This window comes from Salmo salar, chromosome 15 (genome assembly GCF_965601325.2).
Source record: "Salmo salar chromosome 15, fSalSal1, whole genome shotgun sequence".
Lineage (NCBI taxonomy): Eukaryota > Metazoa > Chordata > Actinopteri > Salmoniformes > Salmonidae > Salmo > Salmo salar.
Window position 1 is genome coordinate 91,425,527 of NC_138305.1, and position 24,867 is coordinate 91,450,393.

Here is a 24,867-nt window from a genome sequence, read left to right on the forward strand (position 1 = left end):
ACCTAATCAGATGTTGAGCTTCACTGCATGTTAGAGTTACATCTGTTTATTATGTAACTGCTTTCACTGTGAACCACTCATTATTATTTAGCCTGTCAGCTTTGATAAAGTCAGTGGGGTTGTTGTTGTAGGCCTTAAGAAACACAACTATGCGGGCCACTCATATAGAATTAGCACTTTTCGTACAAAATGCAAATTCCTGTTCACTCTGATTCATCTCAGATCAAACAAGTGGAAAAATGAGGTGACTGCAGCCGAGATTTCATGTCCTGCGCACCATCACCGCAACCCCTTTTTGAGAGAATGGAGATTTCTGACTGATTAGCTAGATTGACTGCTCATAAAATACTCCTCACAAAACTCTGTATGCCAACACACAGTCAAACCACCTGACAGAATAATTTGTTTTATGTTTATTTAATTTTAGGATTCACAGACTTTCCCCTCCCCCCAATATATATATATTATCTGCATTTAGCAGGCATATGTTATAAATTCTATCAAAAGGAACATATTTTGCAAGTTGTGAATTGATGTTCCATAGCAATACTTTTCCACATATCCTTGATGTTGTGCCAGAATAACTTGAGTTGCATCACAACTGCCTGAATAATATTGGAATTATCTGAAACAGAAGTTCTCAGAGATTCTGTTGGTTCCACTCTTTGGATCTGCTCAACAGATAATGCCAAAGGCAATTAAGGTAAAGGTCATCAACCTGGAACCATGCTAACAGGAAAATTAAATATTCAGTCACAGTTTGTTGCGTCCAACTGTCCATGTTGTTGATACAGGTTTGTTGTTCTGAATGACACAGAGACTAATATGACCTTAAAAACAGAAATGATGGTTTATCTAATGTCATTACAGACTTCTGATATACTGCAAATATTGAGGTTATTTTACCTGACCCATGGCATCCAGAGTGTCTGAACCTACTGGCCCATCAGAACAAAAGGTATGCCAGTTTTGATTTACAATTTTGAAACATGAGTTAAATTTCTAACAATTATAACCAAGCACCAGACTGGTTGTTTCAACGTTTTGTAATAAAATTTGATAATTACAGCAACTGCCTCAAACATTTGTTTCACAGTTACAATAAGGTCATAATGATACTATAGATATGCTCTCTTATTACAAATACACATCAAGGTCTACAGCACAGCAACACAATGGTCTGAAGGGAAACCAGGGCTACTTTACAGCCCAATTCTATCAGCAATGCATTGGAAATATGTCAGGAAAAATTCAGCCAAGGTCTCACTCTTCACCGGCACAGTTTAACCAGATGAGTTGATGATGATTAGCTTTAATATTTTCATATCGTCCCCGCTACACAGATGTGAACATTGCATGATGTGTGGGATCATTGGGCACCTATTTTCATTAGTTCTGTCTCCTTGCCTCATGATTTTCCTGGATAAATCCACTGCACTTAATAATAATAACAAATGTTGTCTTTTATAAATATATTTCAATAGTTCAGTTAACACTTTTGTGTACAATTTAATATTCTTGGTTGTTTGTGTTGACCAACTTGTAAGACATTGGACTCTCAATATTCTCTTGTTTGCTGTGGTAAGAATGAGTGCAACAGCTGCTGAGGTACATGCAAATGTCAGAAAATGCTGATGAGTTAAGATGGGCCCATCATCTCTCACTGACACAGATACTGTCATGTTGGCTTGTGTGCCAGATTGCAACATATGATTCAACCAAGACTTTTTGCCATTTTACTGTCAGTCTCTCCCTTCCTGGCCATCTCTTTCCCCCTGGCAATCTCACCATCCCTGTCTGAACGATTAGGGTAGGATGCAGTTCTGATGCAATACTAGAGGAAATCAGCCTGCAGATTGGCAGAGAGTTGATTGACAGTCACCTTGCCGTAGGTGGAGCCGGTCAGTATGTAGGCAGTCCTCTGGGACGTGGTCCCTGTTTGGCAAGGAGCTCCATCCTCAGCACAGTGCAGACACGCTACGGGGCTCTCTGGCTGTCCGTATGAGATGCTCATTTCCTTGTTGTTTCTCTGGGATGGTTGTGATATGGATCCAAAGGGGTCTTTCTGTTCAGGCCGGGGGCTGCCCCTGCAGATCCTATTGCGGAATGTGGACGTGTCTCGGCAAAGACACTTGCGGAAGTTGGGTTTGCACAGCAGGTAGACCATAGGGTTATAGATGGTGGACGATTTGGCAAAGATGGCCGCCAGGGCGAATGCAGCAGGAGGCACGATGGTGGCATCACCAAATGCCGCCCACATGGCCACTATGGCGTAAGGGCTCCATGCACCAAGGAAACCGATGCATACTGCTACCGACAACTGTTCAGAAACACACATAATTAAAAACATTTCTGCATATATAAATAGGCATAAACATTGAATGAATATTCAATATTACTTTACTTAAAGTCTGCCGACATAATACATTATAACTTTGCCACAGACCCTGCAAACTATACTCGTCTATCCATAAACAGAATTGCATAATCCCTGAACTGTTTATGTTGTTGTTGTGAACTGGACTGCTGACACAGGGATACACTCTGACCTTGACAATGAGGCTATGTGCATTGGTGGTTTTGGTTTGGGATGACACATGCTGCTGGACGGCCCGGCGAGAGCCGCGCACCGTCAGCAGGATGAAGGTGTAGGAGAGGAAAATGACGGTGCAGGGCAGAGCGTAGCAGAAAAGGAACAGGCAGACGATGTAAGACAGGGCTGACAGCTCGTGGTTGGGCGCGTGCCAGTCAATGCAGCAGGCAGTGCCATAAGGCTCGGGCCCGTAGTGTCCCCACTGTGCCAGGGGACTGATGGCGAACACAGAGGCGTAACACCACACAGCCACCACCAGGACGCAGGCATGGGACGAGGAGAACTTGTTACCTGGGGATGGAAAATGGGACAAAGGGGGAAAAGGAAGGCGGAGAAATGTGCATTTTGACATAAGATAAGATTGTGCTTTATTCATCTCTAAAGGGCAAATTAGTTAGCATCAGTTTTAACAGACTATTTCACCATCTCAGAGATTAACGTACGGTAAAAAAGAAAGGTTTGATCATATCCCATTGACATCTAACTCACCATAGTTAGGGAAGCTGACTTTGAGGCAACAGATGGAGGAGAGAGCTGTGAGGTTGGTCAGGCTGCACAGACCAAACAGAACCCCACACATAGCATAGAACTGACAGGTGATCTCATCAAACAACCACCTACACAGTGGAGAGAGATGAGAGTTAGGCAGTATAAAATGTTATATTCCTTCATTATCATTACAACTCAGAATAACAGTGAGAGTTTAGTTTTTTGTTCCATGAGCCAGAAGAGAGAAAGAATATGACAAACTTGTGAGCGAATGCAGAGGGAATGGCCAGAGGGAATAAAGACAGGGTCATCCCAAGGTCGCTGATGGACAGGTTAATGATGAAGAACTCGGCCGGCTTCAAGGACAAGCGCTTACGATACGCAACAAGCATCAAGATGCCATTCCCCAGGAGAGACAGAACACCTAGAAGAGAAAGAGAATGAAATATGATAAAATGAAAACGAGAGAAGGACAACTGAAAACATAGATGAAGAATTATGAATGTGAAAATCGGAGGGTATACATCCAGGCATAGAAGCATATCCAGTACTCTATGAATGGATTGTATATGCCTTGAATTTTCTCTTAATTTGAGCTGCATGTGGCTGTGACTGGATAACTTGCTAGTTTGAATTAAATTGACTAAAATGTGAGAATTTGTTGTGAATGGATAAACAGTGAAGAAATATGACCTCTTGGCAGTGAATATGAACTCACAGAATATGCTGTAGAGCGTGCCCATGAGGAAGTCAAGCTCCTTTGAGATTGTGGAGACAAACAGGGCTGTGTCTGAAGCATTTCCCATCTGGAGAAAGAGAGAGAAGGAGTGGAGGAGGGTGGACAGAAGGGAGTGTAACTGTTAGTCATAGAACAGTAGCACAGTTAATTGACAATTATGTCATTACGTAATGTTTGCTAGCGTTAATTACAGCCACAAATTCTCTTTGAATCAACTAATTTAATAATCAGTGAATGTGTGATGAGGGAAAACATCAGAGAGTGGACAAAAAGATCATGAAGGTGAGCAACAACAAAGGATTCGCTACACTATTTTTGTCGTTCCATCTGGTCTACATTTATCTGCTTTGGATAAATATCAGAATTGGAAAGGTTTAAAGGCCCAATGCAGACTTTTTTAGATCAATATCAAATCATTTCTGGGTAGCAATTAATTACCTTACAGTAAAAGATTTCCGTTAAAATGGGCAAAAGTTGCTTTTTAGCAAAACTATTTCTGAAGCAAGAATTTTGCTAGGACTGTTTTGGAGTGGTTTTAGTGGGGAGGAGAAAACTAGCTGTAATTGGAGGTTTGGAATGCTCTTTGTTATTAGTCTATAAAAAATGTACCGCATGGTGATGTCACCATGGAAAGCCAAAACTCCTGCCCATGCAAACCTGCTGATTAGATGGTCCTGTGTAGATTGTATTTTCAACCAGCAACTATCAGGAAATAACACTGATCAAAATTGTTCACAATTGTACAGTGTTAGTCTCATCAGCTGTTGTACAATGTGATATAAAACACAGGAAAAACAAATTTTGACTGTACTGGGCCTTGAAATGAATTGAAACAACAGCTGGGTTGAGCACTGAACCAAGACTTTTGTTAAGAGTTCGAATGTGTGAGCTTCAGCCAGTAGCTGTTGATTTCCTTGTGGAGTATGTTGTGGTAGATGTGTTAAGGGGACTGTACAGTCGTGGCCAAAAGTTTTGAAAATACATTTTCACAAAGTCTGTATGATGTCAATTTGCATATACTCCAGAATGTTATGAAGAGTGGTCAGATGAATTGCAATTAATTGCAAAGTCCCTCTTTGCCATGCAAATGAACTGAATCCCCCAAAAACATTTCCACTGCATTTCAGCCCTGCCACAAAAGGACCAGCTGACATCATGTCAGTGATTCTCTCGTTAACACAGGTGTGAGTGTTGACGAGGACAAGGCTGGAGATCACTCTGTCATGCTGATTGAGTTCGAATAACAGACTGGAAGCTTCAAAAGGAGGGTGGTGCTTGGAATCGTTCTTCCTCTGTCAACCATGTTACCTGCAAGGAAATACGTGCCGTCATCATTGCTTTGCACAAAAAGAGCTTCACAGGCAAGGATATTGCTGCCAGTAAGATTGCACCTAAATCAACCATTTATCGGATCATGAAGAACTTCAAGGAGAACGGTTCAATTGTTGTGAAGAAGGCTTCAGGGCGCCCAAGAAAGTCCAGCAAGCGCCAGGACCGTCTCATAAAGTTGATTCAGCTGCGGGATCGAGGCACCACCAGTACAGAGCTTGCTCAGGAATGGCAGCAGGCAGGTGTGAGTGCATCTGAACGCACAGTGAGGCGAAGACTTTTGGAGGATGACCTGGTGTCAAGAACAGCAGCAAAGAAGCCACTTCTCTCCAGGAAAAACATCATGGACAGACTGATATTCTGCAAAAGGTACAGGGATTGGACTGCTGAGGACTGGGGTAAAGTCATTTTCTCTGATGAATCCCCTTTCCGATTGTTTGGGGCATCCGGAAAAAAGCTTGTCCGGAGAAGACAAGGTGAGCGCTACTATCAGTCCTGTGTCATGCCAACAGTAAAGCATCCATTCATGTGTGGGGTTGCTTTTCAGCCAAGGGAGTGGGCTCACTCACAATTTTGCCTAAGAACACAGCCATGAATAAAGAATGGAACCAACACATCCTCCGAGAGCAACTTCTCCCAACCATCCAGGAACAGTTTGGTGACGAACAATGCCATAAGGCAAAAGTGATAACTAAGTGGCTCGGGGAACAAAACATCGATATTTTGGGTCCATGGCCAGGAAACTCCCCAGACCTTAATCCCATTGAGAATTTGTGGTCAATCCTCAAGAGGCAGGTGGACAGACAAAAACCCACAAATTCTGACAAACTCCAAGAATTGATTATGCAAGAATGGGCTGCCATCAGTCAGGATGTGGCTCAGAAGTTAATTGACAGCATGCCAGGGCAGATTGCAGAGGTCTTGAAAAAGAAGGGTCAACACTGCAAATATTGACTCTTTGCATCAACTTCATGTAATTGTCAATAAAAGCCTTTGACACTTATGAAATGCTTATAATTATACTTCAGTATTCCATAGTAACATCTGACAAAAATATCTAAAGACACTGAAGCAGCAAACTTTGTGGAAATTAATATTTGTGTCATTCTCAAAACTTTTGAATACGACTGTACTATGCCATTGTAATAGAGGGAAATACAGCCTGGAACGTGTGCCTCTGCTAATACAGCCTGATTAGATACAGTATTACCATACTGTATATCAAATTAATCAGAGACACATGTTCCATACAGAGACAAACATGTTCCATTCAGACCACAAAGGGCCTGGAGCACCACTGTGTTCTGAGTGGGCCTCCCAGTCCTCCAGAGGCTACAATCTCTCTAGACCAGTGGTTCCCAAACTGTGGGGGCCCCGACGAGTCGGCAGGGAGGGCGCGGGCTCCCCCCCCCAAAAAATAGTTTTTTAAGGAACTGAGTCCGGCTTTCAACTTTCTCTTGATAGTTGTAATAGTAGAATGCACAAGATGCAATTTCTAAATTGGGTGGTGCACCATCAGTTTTCCTCGTGTCATGACAGTTATTGTATACCATAGAGAGCTATTAACTTTTCAGAAATGTCCAGATCAACTAGTCTATTTCAGCTTACATTTTTTAGCTAGGTTTTTTAGTCCATCGATTTTGTAGTAACGTTGGAGTCACTCAAATATCACATGAATACACTTTAGAATTGTATGAAAATTAGCTTTAAAACGGCAACATTTTCTCTGCACCCCATGCCAAAACGTTTAAAATTGCAGCAAATAAGCTATTAATAAGAATAATAGTGAAGACATCAAAACTATAAAATAACACATATGGAATCATATAGTAACCAAATAAGTGTTAAACAAATCAAAATATATGTTATATTTGAGATTCTTCAAAGTAGCCACCCTTGACAGCTTTGCATACTATTGGCATTCATGACAGCTTTGCACACTCTTGGCATTCCCTCAACCAGCTTCATGAGGTAGTCACCTGGAATGCATTTCAATTAACAAGTTGTTAAAAGTTAATTTGTGGAATTTCTTTCCTTCTTAATGCATTTGAGCCAATCAGTTGTGTTGTGACAAGGTAGGGTGGTATACAGAAGATAGCCCTATTTGGTAAAAGACCAAGTCCATATTATGGCAAGAACAGCTCAAAGAGAAAATGAGAGTCCATCATTACTTGAAGACATGAAGGTCAAGGCCTCCCGAGAGGTGCAGTGGTCTAAGGCACTGCATTGCAGTGCTAGCTGTGCCACTAGAGATCCTGGTTCGAGTCCAGGCTCTGTCGCAGCTGGCCGCGATCTGGAGAACCATGGGGCGGTGCACAATTGCCCCAGCGTCGTCTGAGTTATGGGAGGGTTTGACTGGTAGTGATGTTCTTGTCCCATCGCGCTCTAGCGACTCCTGTGGCGGGACGGGTGCAATGCACGCTGACACGGTCGCCAGGTGTACAGTGTTTCCTCTGACACATTGATGCGGCTGGCTTCCGGGTTAAGCGGACATTGTGTCAAGAAGCAGTGCGGCTTGGCTGGGTTGTGTTTCGGAGGACGCACGGCACTCGACCCCCGTCTCTCCCGAGTCCGTACGGGAGGTGCAACTATGGGACAAGACTGTAACTACCAATTGGATACCATGAAAGGGAGAAAAAAATGTATTAATTCAAAAAAAGACATAAAGGTCAGTCAATCCAGAAAATGTCAAGAACTTTGAAAGTTTCTTCAAGTGCAGTCGCAAAAACCATCAAGCGCTATAATGAAACTTGCTCTCATGAGGACTGTCACAGGAAAGGAAGACCCAGAGTTACCTCTGCTGCAGAGGATAAGGTAATTTGAGTTAACTGCACCTCAGATTGCAGCCTAAATAAATGCTTCACAGAGTTCAAGTAACAGACACATGTTGTGGAATTATTGTAATTATTAAAACAAGTGAACTTTATTATTGAATTACTGCAGTAATGGAGCTTGTCAACGAACCACCCATAAGTGATTCGTTGAGAGCCCAACGACAGAGCCCTTTTATAGCCCCCTTCAGTCTACATGTCAAACAACAGATGTATGGAATGGGTCACAAGGTTAAGATTTGTATGAAAGATGCTTATAATTTACAGCAGACAGTATCTGCTGTAAAACTGTTCTCATTATGTAGAGACCAGGGTCTGGCCCCGGAGTCATCTCTCCCTGGTACCTTATAGAACAGAAACAATAACTCATGCTATGGAATGCGGTCTTGTTAGGCTTATCATCCAAAGACATCGTAAATCTTCTGTCAGTGTTAAGCCTCCAAGAGGCCCATCGTCAGTAGAACACACACAGATTAAAGTGTTCTAAGAACCCCCTATTCTGTTGCTTAAAACATCCATTTGATGCAATAACAGCATTATAACATAATCTTGTAATTTCTGTTCTGACACACATCTCAACATCAACTGTTCAGAGGAGACTGCATGAGTCAGGCCTTCATGGTCAAATTGCTGCAAAGAAAACACTACTAAAGGACACCAATAAGAAGAGACTTGCTTGGGCCAAGAAACACGAGCAATGGACATTAGACTGGTGGAAATCTGTCCTTTGGTCTGATGAGTTCAAATTTGAGATTTTTGGTTCCAACCGTTGTGTCTTTGTGAGACGCAGAGTAGGTGAATGGATGATCTCTGCATGTGTGGTTCCCATCGTGAAGCATGGAGGAGGAGGTGTGATGGTGTGGGGGTGCTGGTGACACTGTTGGTGATTTATTTAGAATTCAAGGCACACTTAACCAGCATGGCTACCACATCATTCAGCAGCGATACGCCATCCCATCTGGTTTGCGCTTAGTGGGACTATCATTTGTTTTTCAACAGGACAATGACCCAACACACCTCCAGGCTGTTTAAGGGCTATTTGACCAAGAAGGAGAGTGATAGAGTGCTCCGTCAGATGACCTGTCCTCCACAATCACCAGACCTCAACCCAATGTTTTTAGTGAAGGAAAAGCAGCCAACAAGTTCTCAACAAATGTGGGAACTCCTTCAAGACTGTTGGAAAAGCATTCCAGATTAAGCTGATTGAGAGAATTTAAAGAGTGTGCAAAGCTGTTATCAAGGCAAAGGGTGGCTACTTTGAAGAATCTAAAGTTTTGATTTGTTTAACACTTTTTTGGTTACTACAGGATTCCATACAGTGAGGGAAAAAAGTATTTGATCACCTGCTGATTTTGTATGTTTTCCCACTGACAAAGAAATGATCAGTCTATAATTTTAATGGTAGGTTTATTTGAACAGTGAGAGACAGAATAACAACCAAAAAATCCAGATAAACGCATGTAAAAAATGTTATAAATTGATTTGCATTTTAATGAGGGAAATAAGTATTTGACCCCTCTGCAAAACATGACTTAGTACTTGGTGGCAAAACCCTTGTTGGCAATCACAGAGGTCAGACGTTTCTTGTAGTTGGCCACCAGGTTTGCACACATCTCAGGAGGGATTTTGTCCCACTCCTCTTTGCAGATCTTCTCCAAGTCATTGGTTTCGAGGCTGACGTTTGGCAACTTGAATCTTCAGCTCCCTCCACAGATTTTCTAGGGGATTAAGGTCTGGAGAATGGCTAGGCCACTCCAGGACCTTAATGTGCTTCTTCTTGAGCCACTCCTTTGTTGCCTTGGCCGTGTGTTTTGGGTCATTGTCATGCTGGAATACCCATCCACGACCCATTTTCAATGCCCTGGCTGAGGGAAGGAGGTTCTCACCCAAGATTTGACGGTACATGGCCCCGTCCATCGTCCCTTTGATGCGGTGAAGTTGTCCTGTCCCCTTAGCAGAAAAACACCCCCAAAGCATAATGTTTCCACCTCCATGTTTGACGGTGGGGATGGTATTCTTGGGGTCATAGGCAGCATTCCTCCTCCTCCAAACACGGCGAGTTGAGTTGATGCCAAAGAGCTCCATTTTGGTCTCATCTGACCACAACAATTTCACCCAGTTGTCCTCTGAATCATTCAGATGTTCATTGGCAAACTTCAGACGGGCATGTATATGTGCTTTCTTGCGCAGGGGGACCTTGCAGGCACTGCAGGATTTCAGTCCTTCACGGCGTAGTGTGTTACCAATTGTTTTCTTGGTGACTATGGTCCCAGCTGCCTTGAGATCATTGACAAGATCCTCCCGTGTAGTTCTGGGCTGATTCCTCACCGTTCTCATGATCATTGCAACTCCACGAGGTGAGATCTTGCATGGAGCCCCAGGCCGAGGGAGATTGACAGTTCTTTTGTGTTTCTTCCATTTGCGAATATTCGCACCAACTGTTGTCACCTTCTCACCAAGCTGCTTGGCGATGCCTTGTGTAGGTCTACAATCTTCTCCCTGACATCCTTGGAGAGCTCTTTGGTCTTGGCCATGGTGGAGAGTTTGGAATCTGATTGATTGATTGCTTCTGTACACAGGTGTCTTTTATACAGGTAACAAACTGAGATTAGGAGCACTCCCTTTAAGAGTGTTCCTAATCTCAGCTCATTACCTGTATAAAAGACACCTGGTAGCCAGAAATCTTTCTGATTGAGAGGGGGTCAAATACTTATTTCCCTCGTTAATATGCAAATCAATTTATAACATTTTTGACATGAGTTTTTCTGAGTTTTCATGAGTTTTTCTATAATTAAAATTATAGACTGATCATTTCTTTGTCAGTGGGCAAACGTACAAAATCAGCAGGGGATCAAATACTTTTTTCCCTCACTGAATGTTACTTCATAGTTTTGATGTCTTCACTATTTTTCTACAATGTAAAAAATAGTTAAAAATAAAGAATAATACATAATAAAAAAATCTAAACTTTTGACTGGAACTGTATATGTGATGGGATGTATATACAATATAGGTATTATGGACAGTATGTGGATAGAATATTTAGTATGTCTGCAGAATACGTAGGATGGAATGGTATATATACAGCAATAGTTGAATAGGATGGCATTGACTAGAATACAGTATATAGAGTTGAAGTCGGAAGTTTACATACAATTTAGCCAAATACATTTAAACTCAGATTTTCACAATTCCTGACATTTAATCCTAGTAAAAATTCCCTGTCTTAGGTCAGTTAGGATCACCACTTTATTTTAAGAATGTGAAATGTCAGAATAATAGTAGAGAGAATGATTTATTTCAGCTTTTATTTCGTCATCACATTCCCAGTGGGTCAGAAGTTTACATACACTCAATTAGTATGTGGTAGCATTGCCTTTAAATTGTTTAACTTGGGTCAAACGTTTCGGGTAGCCTTCCACAAGCTTCCCACAATAAGTTGGATGAATTTTGGCCCATTCCTCCTGACTGAGCTGGTGTAACTGAGTCAGGTTTGTAGGTCTCCTTGCTCGCACACACATTTTCAGTTCTGCCCACAACTTTTCTATAGGATTGAGTTCAGGGCTTTTTGATGGCCACTCCAATACCTTGACTTTGTTGTCCTTAAGCCATTTTGCCACAACTTTGGAAGTTTGCTTGGGGTAATTGTCCATTTGGAAGACCCATTGGTGATCAAGCTTTAACTTCCTGACTGATGTCTTGAGATGTTTCCTCATTATATCCACATACTTTTCATACCTCATGATGCCATCTATTTTGTGAAGTGCACCAGTCCCTCCTGCAGCAAAGCACCCTGTCAGAACTCTCTACGAGAGGTGGGTGTAGAAGTCAGGCGCAGGAGAGGAGTAAATACGGAGAAAGCGTATTTATTACAGTTCATCAAAACACTTCAGGTACAGACAAAATGCAGTCCGCAAAAATCCTCTAGAACAAAGTCTAGGGAAAAACAACTGATAGGAAAAATAAACAAAATAAACGCCACCCAAAACCACAGACAGGAAAAACGCAAACAAACCCGCACGAAACAAAGTGGGTAGGGCAAGAATAAATACCCAAACTAAACAACCTAAACAAGACACAGGTGAGCAATCAAAACAGACATGACCAAACGAAAAAGAAAAAAGGATCGGTGGCAGCTAGTAGACCGGCGACGACCGCCAAGCGCCGCCTGAACAGGGAGAGGAGCCACCTTCGGTGGAAGTCGTGACACACCCCCACAACATGATGCTGCCACCCCCGTGCTTCACGGTTGGGATGGTGTTCTTCGGCTTGCAAGCATCCCCCTTTTTCCTCCAAACGTAACGGTGGTCGTTATTGCCAAACAGTTCTATTTTTGTTTCATCAGACCAGAGGACATTTCTCCAAAAAGTACGATCTTTGTCCCCATGTGTAGTTGCAAACCGTAGTCTGGCTTTTTTATGGCGGTTTTGGAGCAGTGGCTTCTTCCTTGCTGAGCGGCCTTTCAGGTTATGTCGATATAGGACTCGTTTTACTGTGGATATAGATACTTTTGTACCTGTTTCCTCCAGCATCTTCACAAGGTCCTTTGCTGTTGTTCTGGGATTGATTTGCACTTTTCACACCAAAGTACGTTCATCTCTAGGAGACAGAATGCGTCTCCATCCTGGTATAAAGGCTGCGTGGTCCCATGGTGTTTATACTTGCATACTATTGTTTGTACAGATGACTGTGGTACCTTCAGGCATTTGGAAATTGCTCCCAAGGATGAATCAGACTTGTGGAGGTCTACAATTCTTTTTCTGAGGTCTTGGCTGATTTCTTTTGATTTTCCCATGATGTCACACAAAGAGGCACTGAGTTTGAAGGTAGGCCTTGAAATACATCCACAGATAGACCTCCAATTGACTCAAATTATGTCAATTAGTCTATCAGAAGCTTCTAAAGCCATGACATCATTTTCTGGAATTTTCCAAGCTGTTTAAAGGCACAGTCAACTTAGTGTATGTAAACTTCTGACCCACTGGAATTGTGATACAGTGAATTATAAGTGAAATAATGTGTCTGTAAACAATTGTTGGAAATATTACTTGTGTCATGCACAAAGTAGATGTCCTAACCGACTTGCCAAAACTATAGTTTGTTAACAAGAAATTTGTGGAGTGGTTGAAAAACGCGTTTTCATGACTCCAACCTAAGTGTATGTAAACTTCCGATTTCAACTGTACATATGAAATGAGTAAAACAGTATGTAAACATTATTAAGGTGACCAGTGTTCCATTATTAAATTGTCCAGTAATTTTATGTCTATGTACGTAGGGCAGCAGCCTCTAAGGTGCAGGGTTGAGTAACCGGGTGGTAGCCGACTAGTGACAGTGATTAAGTTCAGGGCAGGGTACTGGGTGGAGACTGGCTAGTGATGGCTATTTAACAGTCTTATGGCCTTGAGATAGATGTTTTTTATTCTCTCGGTCCTGTCTTTGATGCATCTGTACAGACCTTGCCTTCTGGATGATAGCAGGGTGAACAGGTCATACTCGGGTGGTTGATCTCCTTGATGATCTTTTTGGCCTTCCTGTGACATTACCAAGCATCCCTCCTTATGGGTTTGAGGTTATGTAGGTTACCAAGCATCCCTCCTTATGGGTTTGAGGTTATGTAGGTTACCAAGCATCCCTCCTTATGGGTTTGAGGTTATGTAGGTTAACCAAGCATCCCTCCTTATGGGTTTGAGGTTATGTAGGTTACCAAGCATCCCTCCTTATGGGTTTGAGGTTATGTAGGTTAACCAAGCATCCCTCCTTATGGGTTTGAGGTTATGTAGGTTACCAAGCATCCCTCCTTATGGGTTTGAGGTTATGTAGGTTAACCAAGCATCCCTCCTTATGGGTTTGAGGTTATGTAGGTTAACCAAGCATCCCTCCTTATGGGTTTGAGGTTATATAAGTTACCAAGTGTGCTTACTTTTCTATGGCATATATAGTAACTGAAATTGAAGAAAGGATAGGATATGTTTATTGCCTATCAGATTTTTAACTTTCTATAAACAAATGAACCATTTATAAGCTATTTATATCCCTTTATAAAGTACACCCTAATATGAAATGCTATGTGCCCAGTATGACAGACAGCAAAGTCAATAGGGAACTGTGTTAAAAATAAACTTTTAGGTCACCTTTCAACCATATAGGGAGCGTCCTTGAACGTGTTGCCATGCTCCAATCAGTATTTTAATATCTTACACAGCAAGACATAATTACGTCACCACAACTCTAGGAAATGCTTCAAATGTATTACAACACCGGTGCCGTATAAGGAAGGCTATAATAACGTAGTGATTCTCAGTAATTGAGTCTGGTAGGAGGAACACTACACAACTCATTACTCCGTACATTTCCCATTGACCTGAATATCAATTTCCAATAGACTGACATTATGTTCCACAGGATTGCAGAACAACCCTATGAGATATGTTCAGGTACATGTAGGCTATAATGTTACGTGGATGCTTGACAGACCATTAGCAAATGGGTTGGTTGTCTGAATTTGCTGATCGTGTCATGACAACGCATGGAACTGTGTACGTTTAATGTATCAGTCATATTTCACCTTCATGAATTTGTGGGTGGAAAATGTGAATTTAAACAAACATGTTAAGTCACACCCACCTATATCTCTAATTTCATCTCAAGTCGGTTTAGTGTTTATCTAGTGTCTCACTTGGGTACTTGAGCCAGGGGTAAATTAAACCATGTGTGCCATAACTATTAACCATCACAAGCAGGTTTTCTTTATTTAAACCTCACCAAGCACCAAGATCATTGAGTTCACATCATTGGCCTACTTAACATTCAAATGTTACATAAAACGGAGACTGAGGGTGTTCTCTCAAAGACAGAGACAGCCGGGCTTTGCTACTCTAACAAAGACACCAATAAGAACTCCATCATGATACAACTTCAAAAAGACCCTCTCACTCACGTCTCATCGCAGGCACGGTCTGACATTAATATTTCAGCTCCTGTTTTTTTTTTAAGGCAAACAACCAAAACCTCTCGGTCCTTTTTTAACATGTTGAATATACAGTAAATTGGAACGCTTCATTACAGACCAATGTGATGTGTGTCATCCCTTTCAAAACTCATAGCAGCAATACAGAAATATCAATAGATGTTAGAATCACCTTTGGCAGTGATTACTGCTATGAGTCATTCTGGGTAAGTCTCTAAGAGCTTGCATACTTGAATTGTACAATATTTGCACATTATTCTTAAAAAAATTATTCAAGCTCTGTCAAGTTGGTTGTTGGTTATTGCTACTTTCTACATTTAATTTTCAATAAATGTGCAAAGATTTTGAAAAACACTTTGTCATTATGTGGTATTGTGTGTAGATGGGTGATAAAAAAAGATTGAACCCATTTAGAATTCAGGCTGTAACACAACAAAATGTGGAATAAGTCAAGGGGTCTGAATACTTTCTCAAATCAAATCAAATTTTATTAGGCACATACGCCGAATACAACAGGTGTAGACTGTACAGTGAAATGCTTACTTACAAGCCTCTAACCAACAATGCAGTTGAAAAAATACGAATAAGAGTAAGAAATAAAAGTAACATTTAGTTAAAGAGAATCAGTAAAATTACAATAGCTAGACTATATACAGGGGGAACCAGTACAGAGCCAATGTGCGGGGGCACTGGCCAGTCGAGGTAATTGAGGTAATATGTACATGTAGGTAGAGTTATTAAAGTGGCTGTGCATAGATAATAACAGAGAGTAGCAGCGGTGTAAAAGAGAGAGGGGGGTGGGGGGGTGCAATGCAAATAGTCTGGGTAGCCATTTGATTAGATGTTCAGGAGTCTTATGACTTGGGGGTAGAAGCTGTTTAGAAGCCTCTTGGACCTAGACTTTGCGCTCCGGTACCGCTTGCCGTGTGGTAGCAGAGAGGACAGTCTATGACTAGTGTGGCTGGAGTCTTTTTAGGGCCTTCCTCTGACACCGCCTTGTAAAGAGGTCCTGGATGGCAGGAAGCTTGGCCCCAGTGATGTACTGGGCCGTACGCACTACCCTCTGTAGTGCCTTGTGTAAACGATGTGAAATGGCTAGTTAGTTAGCGTTTCAATCAGTGACATCACTCGCTCTGAGACCTGAAGTGGTTGTTCCCCTTGGGTTGCAAGGGCTGCGGCTTTGTGGTGCGATGGGTAACGATGCTTCGTGGGTGTCAATTGTTGATGTGTGCAAGGGTCCCTGGTTCGAGCCCAGGTTGGGGCGAAGAGAGGGACGGAACCTACACTGTTACATTGATGCTGTTGACCCGGATCATTGGTTGCTGCGGAAAAGGAGGAGGTCAAAAGGGGGGTGAGTGTAACCGATGTGAAATGGCTGGTTAGTTAGCGGTGGTGCGCGCTAATAGTGTTTTAATCGGTGACGTCACTCGCTCTGAGACCTGAAGTAGGGTTTCCCCTTGCGTTGCAAGGGCCGCGGCTTTTGTGGCGCGATGGGTAACAATGCTTCGCGGAGTGTCAGTTGTTGATGTGCGCAGAGGGTCCCTGGCTCGAGCCCAGGTTGGGGCGAGGAGAGGGACGAAAGCTATACTGTTACACTTGCGGTCGGAGGCCAAGCAGTTGCCATACCAGGCAGTGATGCAACCAGTCAGGATGCTCTCGATGGAGCAGCTGTAGAACCTTTTGGGGATCTGAGGACCCATGCCATAATCTTTGCAGTCTCCTGAGGGGGAATAGACTTTGTCGTGCCCTCTTCACAACTGTCTTGGTGTGATTGGACCATGTTAGTATGTTGGTGATGTGGACACCAAGGAACTTGAAGCTCTCAACCTGCTCCACTGCAGCCCCGTCGATGAGAATGGGGGCGTGCTTGGTCCTCCTTTTCCTGTAGTCTACAATAATCTCCTTTGTCTTGATCACGTTGAGGGAGAGGTTGATGTCCTGGCACCACACAGCCAGGTCTCTGACCTCCTCCCTATAGGCTGTCTCGTCGTTGTCTGTGATCAGGCCCACCACTGTTGTGTCATCGGCAAACTTAATGATGGTGTTGGAGTCGTACCTGGTCGTGCAGTCATGAGTGAACAGGGAGTACAGGAGGGGACAGAGCACGTACCCCTGAGGGGCACCTGTGTTGAGGATCACCGTGGCGGATATGTTGTTACCTACCCTTACCACCTGGGGGCGGCCCGTCAGTAAGTCCAGGATCCAGTTGCAGAGAGAGGTGTTTAGTCCCAGGGTCCTTAGCTTATTGATGAGCTTTGAGGGCACTATGGTGTTGAATGCTGAGCTGTAGTCAATGAATAGCATTCTCACATAGGTGTTCCTTTTGTCCAGGTGGGAAAGAGCAGTGTGGAGTGCAATAGAGAATGCATCATCTGTGGATCTGTTAGGGCGGTATGCAAATTGGAGTGGGTTTAAGGTTTCTGGGATAATGGTGTCGATGTGAGCCATGACTAGCCTTTCAAAGCACTTCATGGCTACAGATGTGAGTGCTACAGGTCGGTAGTCATTTAGGCAGGTTACCTTAGTGTTCTTGGGCACAGGGACTATGGTGGTCTGCTTAAAACATGTTTATATTACAGACTCAGACAGGGAGAGGTTGAATATGTCAGTGAAGACACTTGCCAGATGGTCAGCGCATGCTCGCGGTACACATCCTAGTAATCCGTCTGGCCCTGCGGCCTTGTGAATGTTGACCTGTTTAAAGGTCTTACGCACATCGGCTGCGGAGAGTGTGATCACACAGTCGTCCAGAACAGCTGGTGCTCTCATGCATGTTTCAGTGTTATTTGCCTCGAAGCGAGCATAGAAGTAGTTTAGCTCGCCTGGTAAGCTTGTGTCACTGGGCAGCTCTCGGTTGTTCTGCCCTTTGTAGTCTGTAATAGTTTGCAAGCTCTGCCACATTCGACGAGCATCGGACGAGCCGGTGTTGTACGATTTGATCTTAGTCCTGTATTGACACTTTGCCTGTTTGATGGTTCGTCGGAGGGCATAGCGGGATTTCTTATAAGCTTCCGGGTTAGAGTCCTGCTCCTTGAAAGCGACAGTCACTGTGGGGACGACGTCATCGATTCACTTATCGATGAAGCCAATGACTGATGTGGTGTACTCCTCAATGCCATAGGAAGAATTCCAGAACATATCCAGTCTTTGCTAGCAAAACTGTCCTGTAGCTTAGCATCTGCTTCATCTGACCACTTTTTTATTGACCGAGTCACTGGTGCTTCCTGCTTTAATTTATGCTTGTAAGAAGGAATCAGGAGAATCGAATTATGGTCAGATTTGCCAAATGGAGGGCGAGGGAGAGCTTTGTACGCGTCTCTGTGTGTGGAGTAAAGGTGGTCATGCTGATAAAAAATTGGTAAAACAGATTTAAGTTTCCCTGCATTAAAGTCCCTGGCTGTTAGGAGTGCTGCCTCTGGATGAGCGTTTTCCTGTTTGCTTATGGCGGAATACAGCTTATTGAGTGCGGTCTTAGTGCCAGCACCGGACTGTGGTGGTATGTAGACAGCTACGAAAAATACAAATGAAAACTCTCTAGGTAGATAGTGTGGTCTACAGCTTATCATGAGATACTCTACCTCAGGCGAGCAAATCCTCGAGACTTCCTTAGATATCATGCACCAGCTGTTGTTTACATATATGCATTGTCAGCCACCCCTTGTCTTACCAGACGCCGCTGTTCTCTCCTGCCGATATGGTGTATAACCAGCCAGCTGTATGTTGATAATGTCGTCGTTCAGCCACGACTCCGTGAAGCATAAGATACTACAGTTTTTAATGTCCCATTGGTAGTTTAATCTTCCTGGTAGGTTGTCGATTTTATTTTCCAATGATTGCACGTTAGCTAGTAGAACGGAAGGCAGGGGGAGTTTATTCGATCACCTACGAATTCTCAGAAGGCAACCCGACCTCCGTCCTCTTTTTCTCCGTCGTCTCTTCACGCAAATTACAGGAATTTGGGCCTGTTCCCGGAAAAGCAGTATGTCGTTCACGTCGGGCTCGTCGGACTCGTTAAAGGAAAAAAAACTTCTGCCAGTTCGTGGTGAATAATCGCTGTTCTGATGTACAGAAGTTATTTTCGGTTATAGGAGACGGTAGCAGCAACATTACGTACAAAATAAGTAAAGAAATAAGTTACAAACAACGCAAAAAAAATAACATAAAATCACAATCGGTTAGGAGCACGTAAAACGTCAGCCATCTTCTCTGGCACCGGAGACTTCTGAAGGCACATGTCTATATACTGTATATCAGGAAATGTACATAGTGATCTCGTACATGTCAATATCAGACTGGGAAGAATTAACGTTTGCGATCTCCACCTATCTGCAAGCATGACCAATGGCAAAACACCTTATTGATATGTAATTTCAGTCAACCAATAGGAATACATAAACATCAAATACATATTTCTGCAGTGGGAAGTGGAATCATAACCAACCTTTGTTACATGAGTACAGCACAAGTGTGATTTTGTGTGTGTGTGTGTGTGTGTGTGTGTGTGTGTGTGTGTGTGTGTGTGTGTGTGTGTGTGTGTGTGTGTGTGTGTGTGTGTGTGTGTGTGTGTGTGTGTGTGCATGCTTGTCACCACATTAGAAAGCTGAATGACCACTGGTTGACCAGCTGAATTGCAGCGCTGGTCAACTGTGGCTGATCTGATGTTGTGTGGGCCAGCTGAACTGTGCAACAGCTAATGGTCAGCTGTAGTTAACTGGCTGCCCTGGATAGAAATTGACACAGTTGCATCCCATTTGGCACCCTACTTCCTATTTATTGCACTACTGGGCCCAAGTCAAAAGTAGTGCACTATATAGGAAATAGGTTACCATTTTAGACGTTGCCACAGAGCCAGTTTAAACATCCAAACCAAACTTAGATTGGCCTGCACACATATTGAAAATCAATCATTTACAATTGACACACTACTGTGTTGTTTTTCATAATGTATCTATGCCTTCCTGTATCTCCCTCTATGTGTCTCTAGTCTCTACCTTTTTGAACACAGCCAGTAATGCTGATAATTGCAGAGACACTGAACCCTGTGATTGAATGGTCACATCTGCCTGCATTTCTCAGTGACTCACAGACTTTCTCTTTTGCTCTGTGACTGTTGTCTCTAAAACACTTGAGATTGATTTCCGGAGACGAAGGTCCAGACTCCAGACAGTGGGGTCTGATCATGTCTGTCTGATGCTCTCATCTTACTGTTGGCTGGATGTCTGTCAAACGTTCCCTTTTCCCCTTCAGGTAAATTGAATCAGTCTGACGTAAGACTCCACTTTAATGAGAAATGTCGCTCATACAGTGTGATTGTTTTGACTCAGCGGAGATAACTGGGGAATCAGTGCCTGTTGAAGCATGGTGGTGGCCGTGTACAGTGCAATTTTGGTTGTGAGGCATTCGCCGCATGAATGAGCATGTGAGCGGTGACACGATTATGCTTGCAGAGCATCCATAAAAAAACCTTGCCAAGACCTTCAAACTGTGTCTCCATCTTGGCTGTAGTTATAAAAGAGCTACAGTTCAGACGGTAATCATATGATACGGTCCCTCTGGATGCCTTTCATTTTGTTTTCACTTGCATTAGAATGGATCATTGAATTTTGGAGGTCAAAGCCAGTTATGATGATTGAGTAGAATTGTGTATGGGCTATGTAATTATGAAGTATGGGCTATGTAATTATGAAGTATGGGCTATGTAATTATGAAGTATGGGCTATGTAATTATGAAGTATGGGCTATGTAATTATGTTGAAAACCCCATGCCTCACACACATGTCACATGGGGCATGTTATGTGTCATGTCCCCCTAGTGGGCCTCGGGAGATTCCATGAGGTCGTGGGACCGAGGTGAACCGTGTGTGTGTTCTCCATGTAACAGCCTTCTCAACCGACCCAGAGCAGACAACTAAACTAGTCACCATAATGCTGCAGTTTCACACAGTGTTCTGACGACATGCCACAGCATAACTCGGCTTTGATGGTCTGTGCTGAATGGTAGACTACATTCATCAGCAGTAACTGCCCAGAGCTAATGTACTGTCATTTTTTGGGCAGCATTCTTACCAGAACCACGGTCTCAGTTGGACTGAAGAGATGATTGGTTTTGAAGACGATTGATGGGGTTATTGTTGACTAGAGTATTGGCTATAGGCCAGCAAATGCTGCGACTGCATGTAGCCTATACTCAGCTGGAAATTGGTGTCTGTCAGCATATGAAAAATATATATGCAGTTAATGTATGTAGTCGCGTTAGTCATAGTCATGAATCTAAATATGACCCGGAGTGTGGGTCAACCCTCTGGTTGCCTAGTATGCATGTGTTGTGATGTCTCTTTTACATTAGATTATTATAAACACATAATCTGAATGGGCTTTAAGATGAAGTAGGGCCTACCTTATCTTATCAGCCATAAAAAACGGCCTCCTCTTCCTCCTCTCATCTAACAAATGGCCTCCTCTTCCTCCTCATCTCAAAAACGGCCTTCTCTCATACCACTGAGTCTTTCAAGCCTCTCAGTCATGACTGAGTGCTAGTGCTGGAAAAGTTGTCACAAAGATTGCAATGATATGGTTTCTCCAATGTGGATCTTCACGTGCAATTTCAGGTTATTTTTCTGCTTGAATCCTTTTCCAGTGGACAGTGGAGAGGTCAGATGGTGGGGGTTCACTGAACCAGCGCCCCACTTATCTTTGGTAATATCACCCATTTTGAGGTCCCGAAGAGGTGAGGGGTGGATTTTCTTTCTACTGAGAGGAGAGGTAATGTTTTGTTTTGTAGTCAGGGAGACTGCAGGTGTTATGCAGCATTCACAGTTAGTTATCGCCATTCACAGTCAGTAAGCGTGTAATGGTTTTATTCATGTTTGTGAGCAGACATTATGTAAGATTGGAGCATGCAACTGTCCATGAAATCTAAAAGCTAGTACTAACATCTGTCATTACATTTTTCATTTCTGAAATATGCAATCTACAAAAGTCCAGCTAGACACAGTCCATTGTTGCTTTGATCTAATCCGTAGAGACCCACAACACAGAACATCTAAATCTATTCCAGATAGTGCTTCAACCTTATTGGATAACATCCAGTTATATTAACTCATGCATGGACACGTACAGCACTGCTGACACACTTTTGAATCCTGCTTTTTCAGCCGTTCCCCTGACAACAATATTACATCAGGTGATATGTCACAAACACTTAATTATAGCAGTACCAAACTAACCATTATAAACTGGGTCATTCGAGCCCTGGAGGCTGATTGGCTGAAAGCCGTGGTATATGAGATGGGTATGATGCAAAACTACATGTTTACTGTTCTAATTACGTTGGTAACCTGTTTTTAACAGCAATAAGGCACCACAGGGTCTATGGTATATGGTCAATATACCACGGCTAAGGGCTGTATCCAGACACTCCGCCTCACGTCGTGCCTAAGAACAGCCCTGAGCTGTGGTATATTGACCATATAGCACACCCCCTCGGGCTTTATTGCTTAAACTATAACAGATTTGAGAGAGCACAGGAAGGGAGACAGACAGACAGACAGACAGACAGACAGACAGACAGACAGACAGACAGACAGACAGACAGACAGACAGACAGACAGACAGACAGACAGACGGACAGAGATGGAGAGAGCGAGCTGCATCAGCAATAGTGATCCCCTGAACCAGCATTGTAATCCGCTAATCCCCAACACTGAACTGACAGTAGACAGACAGGATCCGCCATGCAACCTGCCCCACACCCTGCCTACAGCCCCACACCATGCAGCCCCACACCGTGCCTTTCTATGGAACCTACCTTCCAGGGAGGAGATGTGTGTCCTCAGATAAACTCATGGAGGCCAGGTGGAGAGGAGAGCAGGACAGAGCTCCTACCTGCCTACACGGGAGAGACTGGACCCCAGCTGGGTCACTCACACTGCAGAACCCCAACGGTAGCCTTGTTGCCTCTTCCTCTTCTGACACATAAACACACACGACGCAAACATCCAGCCAGGAATGCATTAACAGAGACAGACACACACTCACTCATTCACACATACATACACAAACAGACAGTGCATCTTCCTGCACACATTTCCTTGGAGATGTAGTGGGTCCTTGTAGTGCAGCCAGGAAGAAAAGCCAGGGTGATGCCAATCCAACCAGAGAACCAGAGAGAGAGAAATCAGAATAACACTGACTGGGAGGCTCTGAGTGTCACGGACGAAACAAAGTACCACCGTCTCCTTACCCCTTTCTCTTTTTCCCCCTTCTCCAAACAACTCCCACTCGCTCGCTTTCCCTTCCCCTTTCTCCCTCTCGTTCTTTCTCTCCCTCACTCTCTTTTTCTGACTCTCTCCGTCCCCCTTTCTCTTTTCTTCCCCCCCCCACCCCCCTCTCTCTCTCCTCTTTCTCTTTCCCCTCTCTTTCACTCTCTCTTTCCCCATCTCTTTCTCTTTCCCTCCCTCTCTCTCTCCTCTCTCTCTTTCCCCCTCTCTTTCTCTCTCTCTTTCCCCCTATCATTCTCTCTCTCTCTTCCCCCCCTCTCTCTCTGTCCCTCTCCATCTATCTGTTTACTACTCCCCCTCTCTGTGTGACAGCATATTTTCCTGTCTGTTTACAACCCTATCTCGCTCACACACATCAACATTTCCTGTTTTTTAAACACCTCAAAATGACACCATCAGACAAATACTTATATTTAGCAAACAGTAAATGCCCATTTTAAATGCATGGTTGACATTAAAATCTGCATAAATGAATTGCTAATATATTGCTACTTGACCATTGAAAATTGGCAAACATCTGAACACAGGAGAACCAACTTGTCACTGAACAGATACATAACAGTAGCAACTTCTACTTGATATCAATCAATAGCATCACCGTACAGCAAACTGCCATGAAAAGCCTTTCCATTATAATGTTATTCTTTCACTAATAAGACAGTCACAGGATGTGGAATGGAGATGAACATGGGTGCCTGTCCCCATCAGCATCGCTGCTTGTCTCTTATTCAACTCTCAGTTTGCTGGGTGATGCATGAGACTGACTCATTGGCATACAAAGCTCTAACCTGTTTACTGTTTGCCTGTGTCTTACTTTATGCCAGAGAAAGACAGCCCATAACCTGAGAATAAAGATGGACGAAACTGTTTGTCCAGAAATCCACAAACTGACTGTCCAGAACGGATTGAGGCAATCACTGATATCAGGGTACTTTTGATAAAATGTTCAAGTGGGTACTTCAAGGGAATCCTTCTCTGAATAGAGTGTTTATTTTTAATAGGATATTAAGATGAGGGGACGAAGCAGTCATCGAAGCAGTGATATTAACTAAAGCTGAAAAGGCTAGAAACATATGATTATGTGAGAGCCAACGTTAAAAAACAGTTGAAGTCGGAAGTTTACATACACTTAGGTTGGAGTCATTAAAACTCATTTTTAAACCATCCACAAATGTCTTGTCGGTCAGGATATCTACTTTGTGCATGACACAAGTAATGTTTCCAACAATTGTTTACAGACAGATTATTTCACTTATCACTGTATCGCAATTCCAGTCGGTCAGAAGTTTACATACACTAAGTTGACTGTGTCTTTAAACAGCTTGGAAAATTCCAGAAAATGATGTCATGGCTTTAGAAGCTTCTGATAGGCTACTTGACATCATTTGAGTCAGTTAGAGGTGTACCTGTGGATGTGTTTCAAGGCCAACCTTCAAACTCAGTGCCTCTTTGCTTGACATCATGGGAAAATCAAAAGAAATCAGCTAAGACCTCAGAAAAAGAATTGTAGACCTTCACAAGTCTGGTTCATCCTTGGGAGCAATTTCCAAACACCTGAAGGTACCACGTTCATCTGTACAAACAATAGTACGCAAGTATAAACACCATGGAACCATGCAGCTGTCATACCGCTCAGG

At 43.1% G+C, this 24,867-nt stretch overlaps 1 protein-coding gene across 1 annotated transcript; it reads right to left on the bottom strand.

Moving 5' to 3' along the window:
* Positions 1–1,031: 1,031 nt before the first annotated feature.
* On the bottom strand, positions 1,032–23,248 carry LOC106572452 (opsin-5). The gene is made up of 6 exons (XM_014146647.3): positions 22,759–23,248; positions 3,801–3,888; positions 3,344–3,506; positions 3,083–3,210; positions 2,550–2,884; positions 1,032–2,320 (listed from the first exon to the last, which is right to left on the bottom strand). Exons 2-6 carry the CDS (start codon positions 3,886–3,888, stop codon positions 1,835–1,837), a joined length of 1,200 nt encoding a protein of 399 aa, XP_014002122.1. The 5' UTR covers positions 22,759–23,248; the 3' UTR covers positions 1,032–1,834.
* Between the last annotated feature and the right edge of the window lie 1,619 nt (positions 23,249–24,867).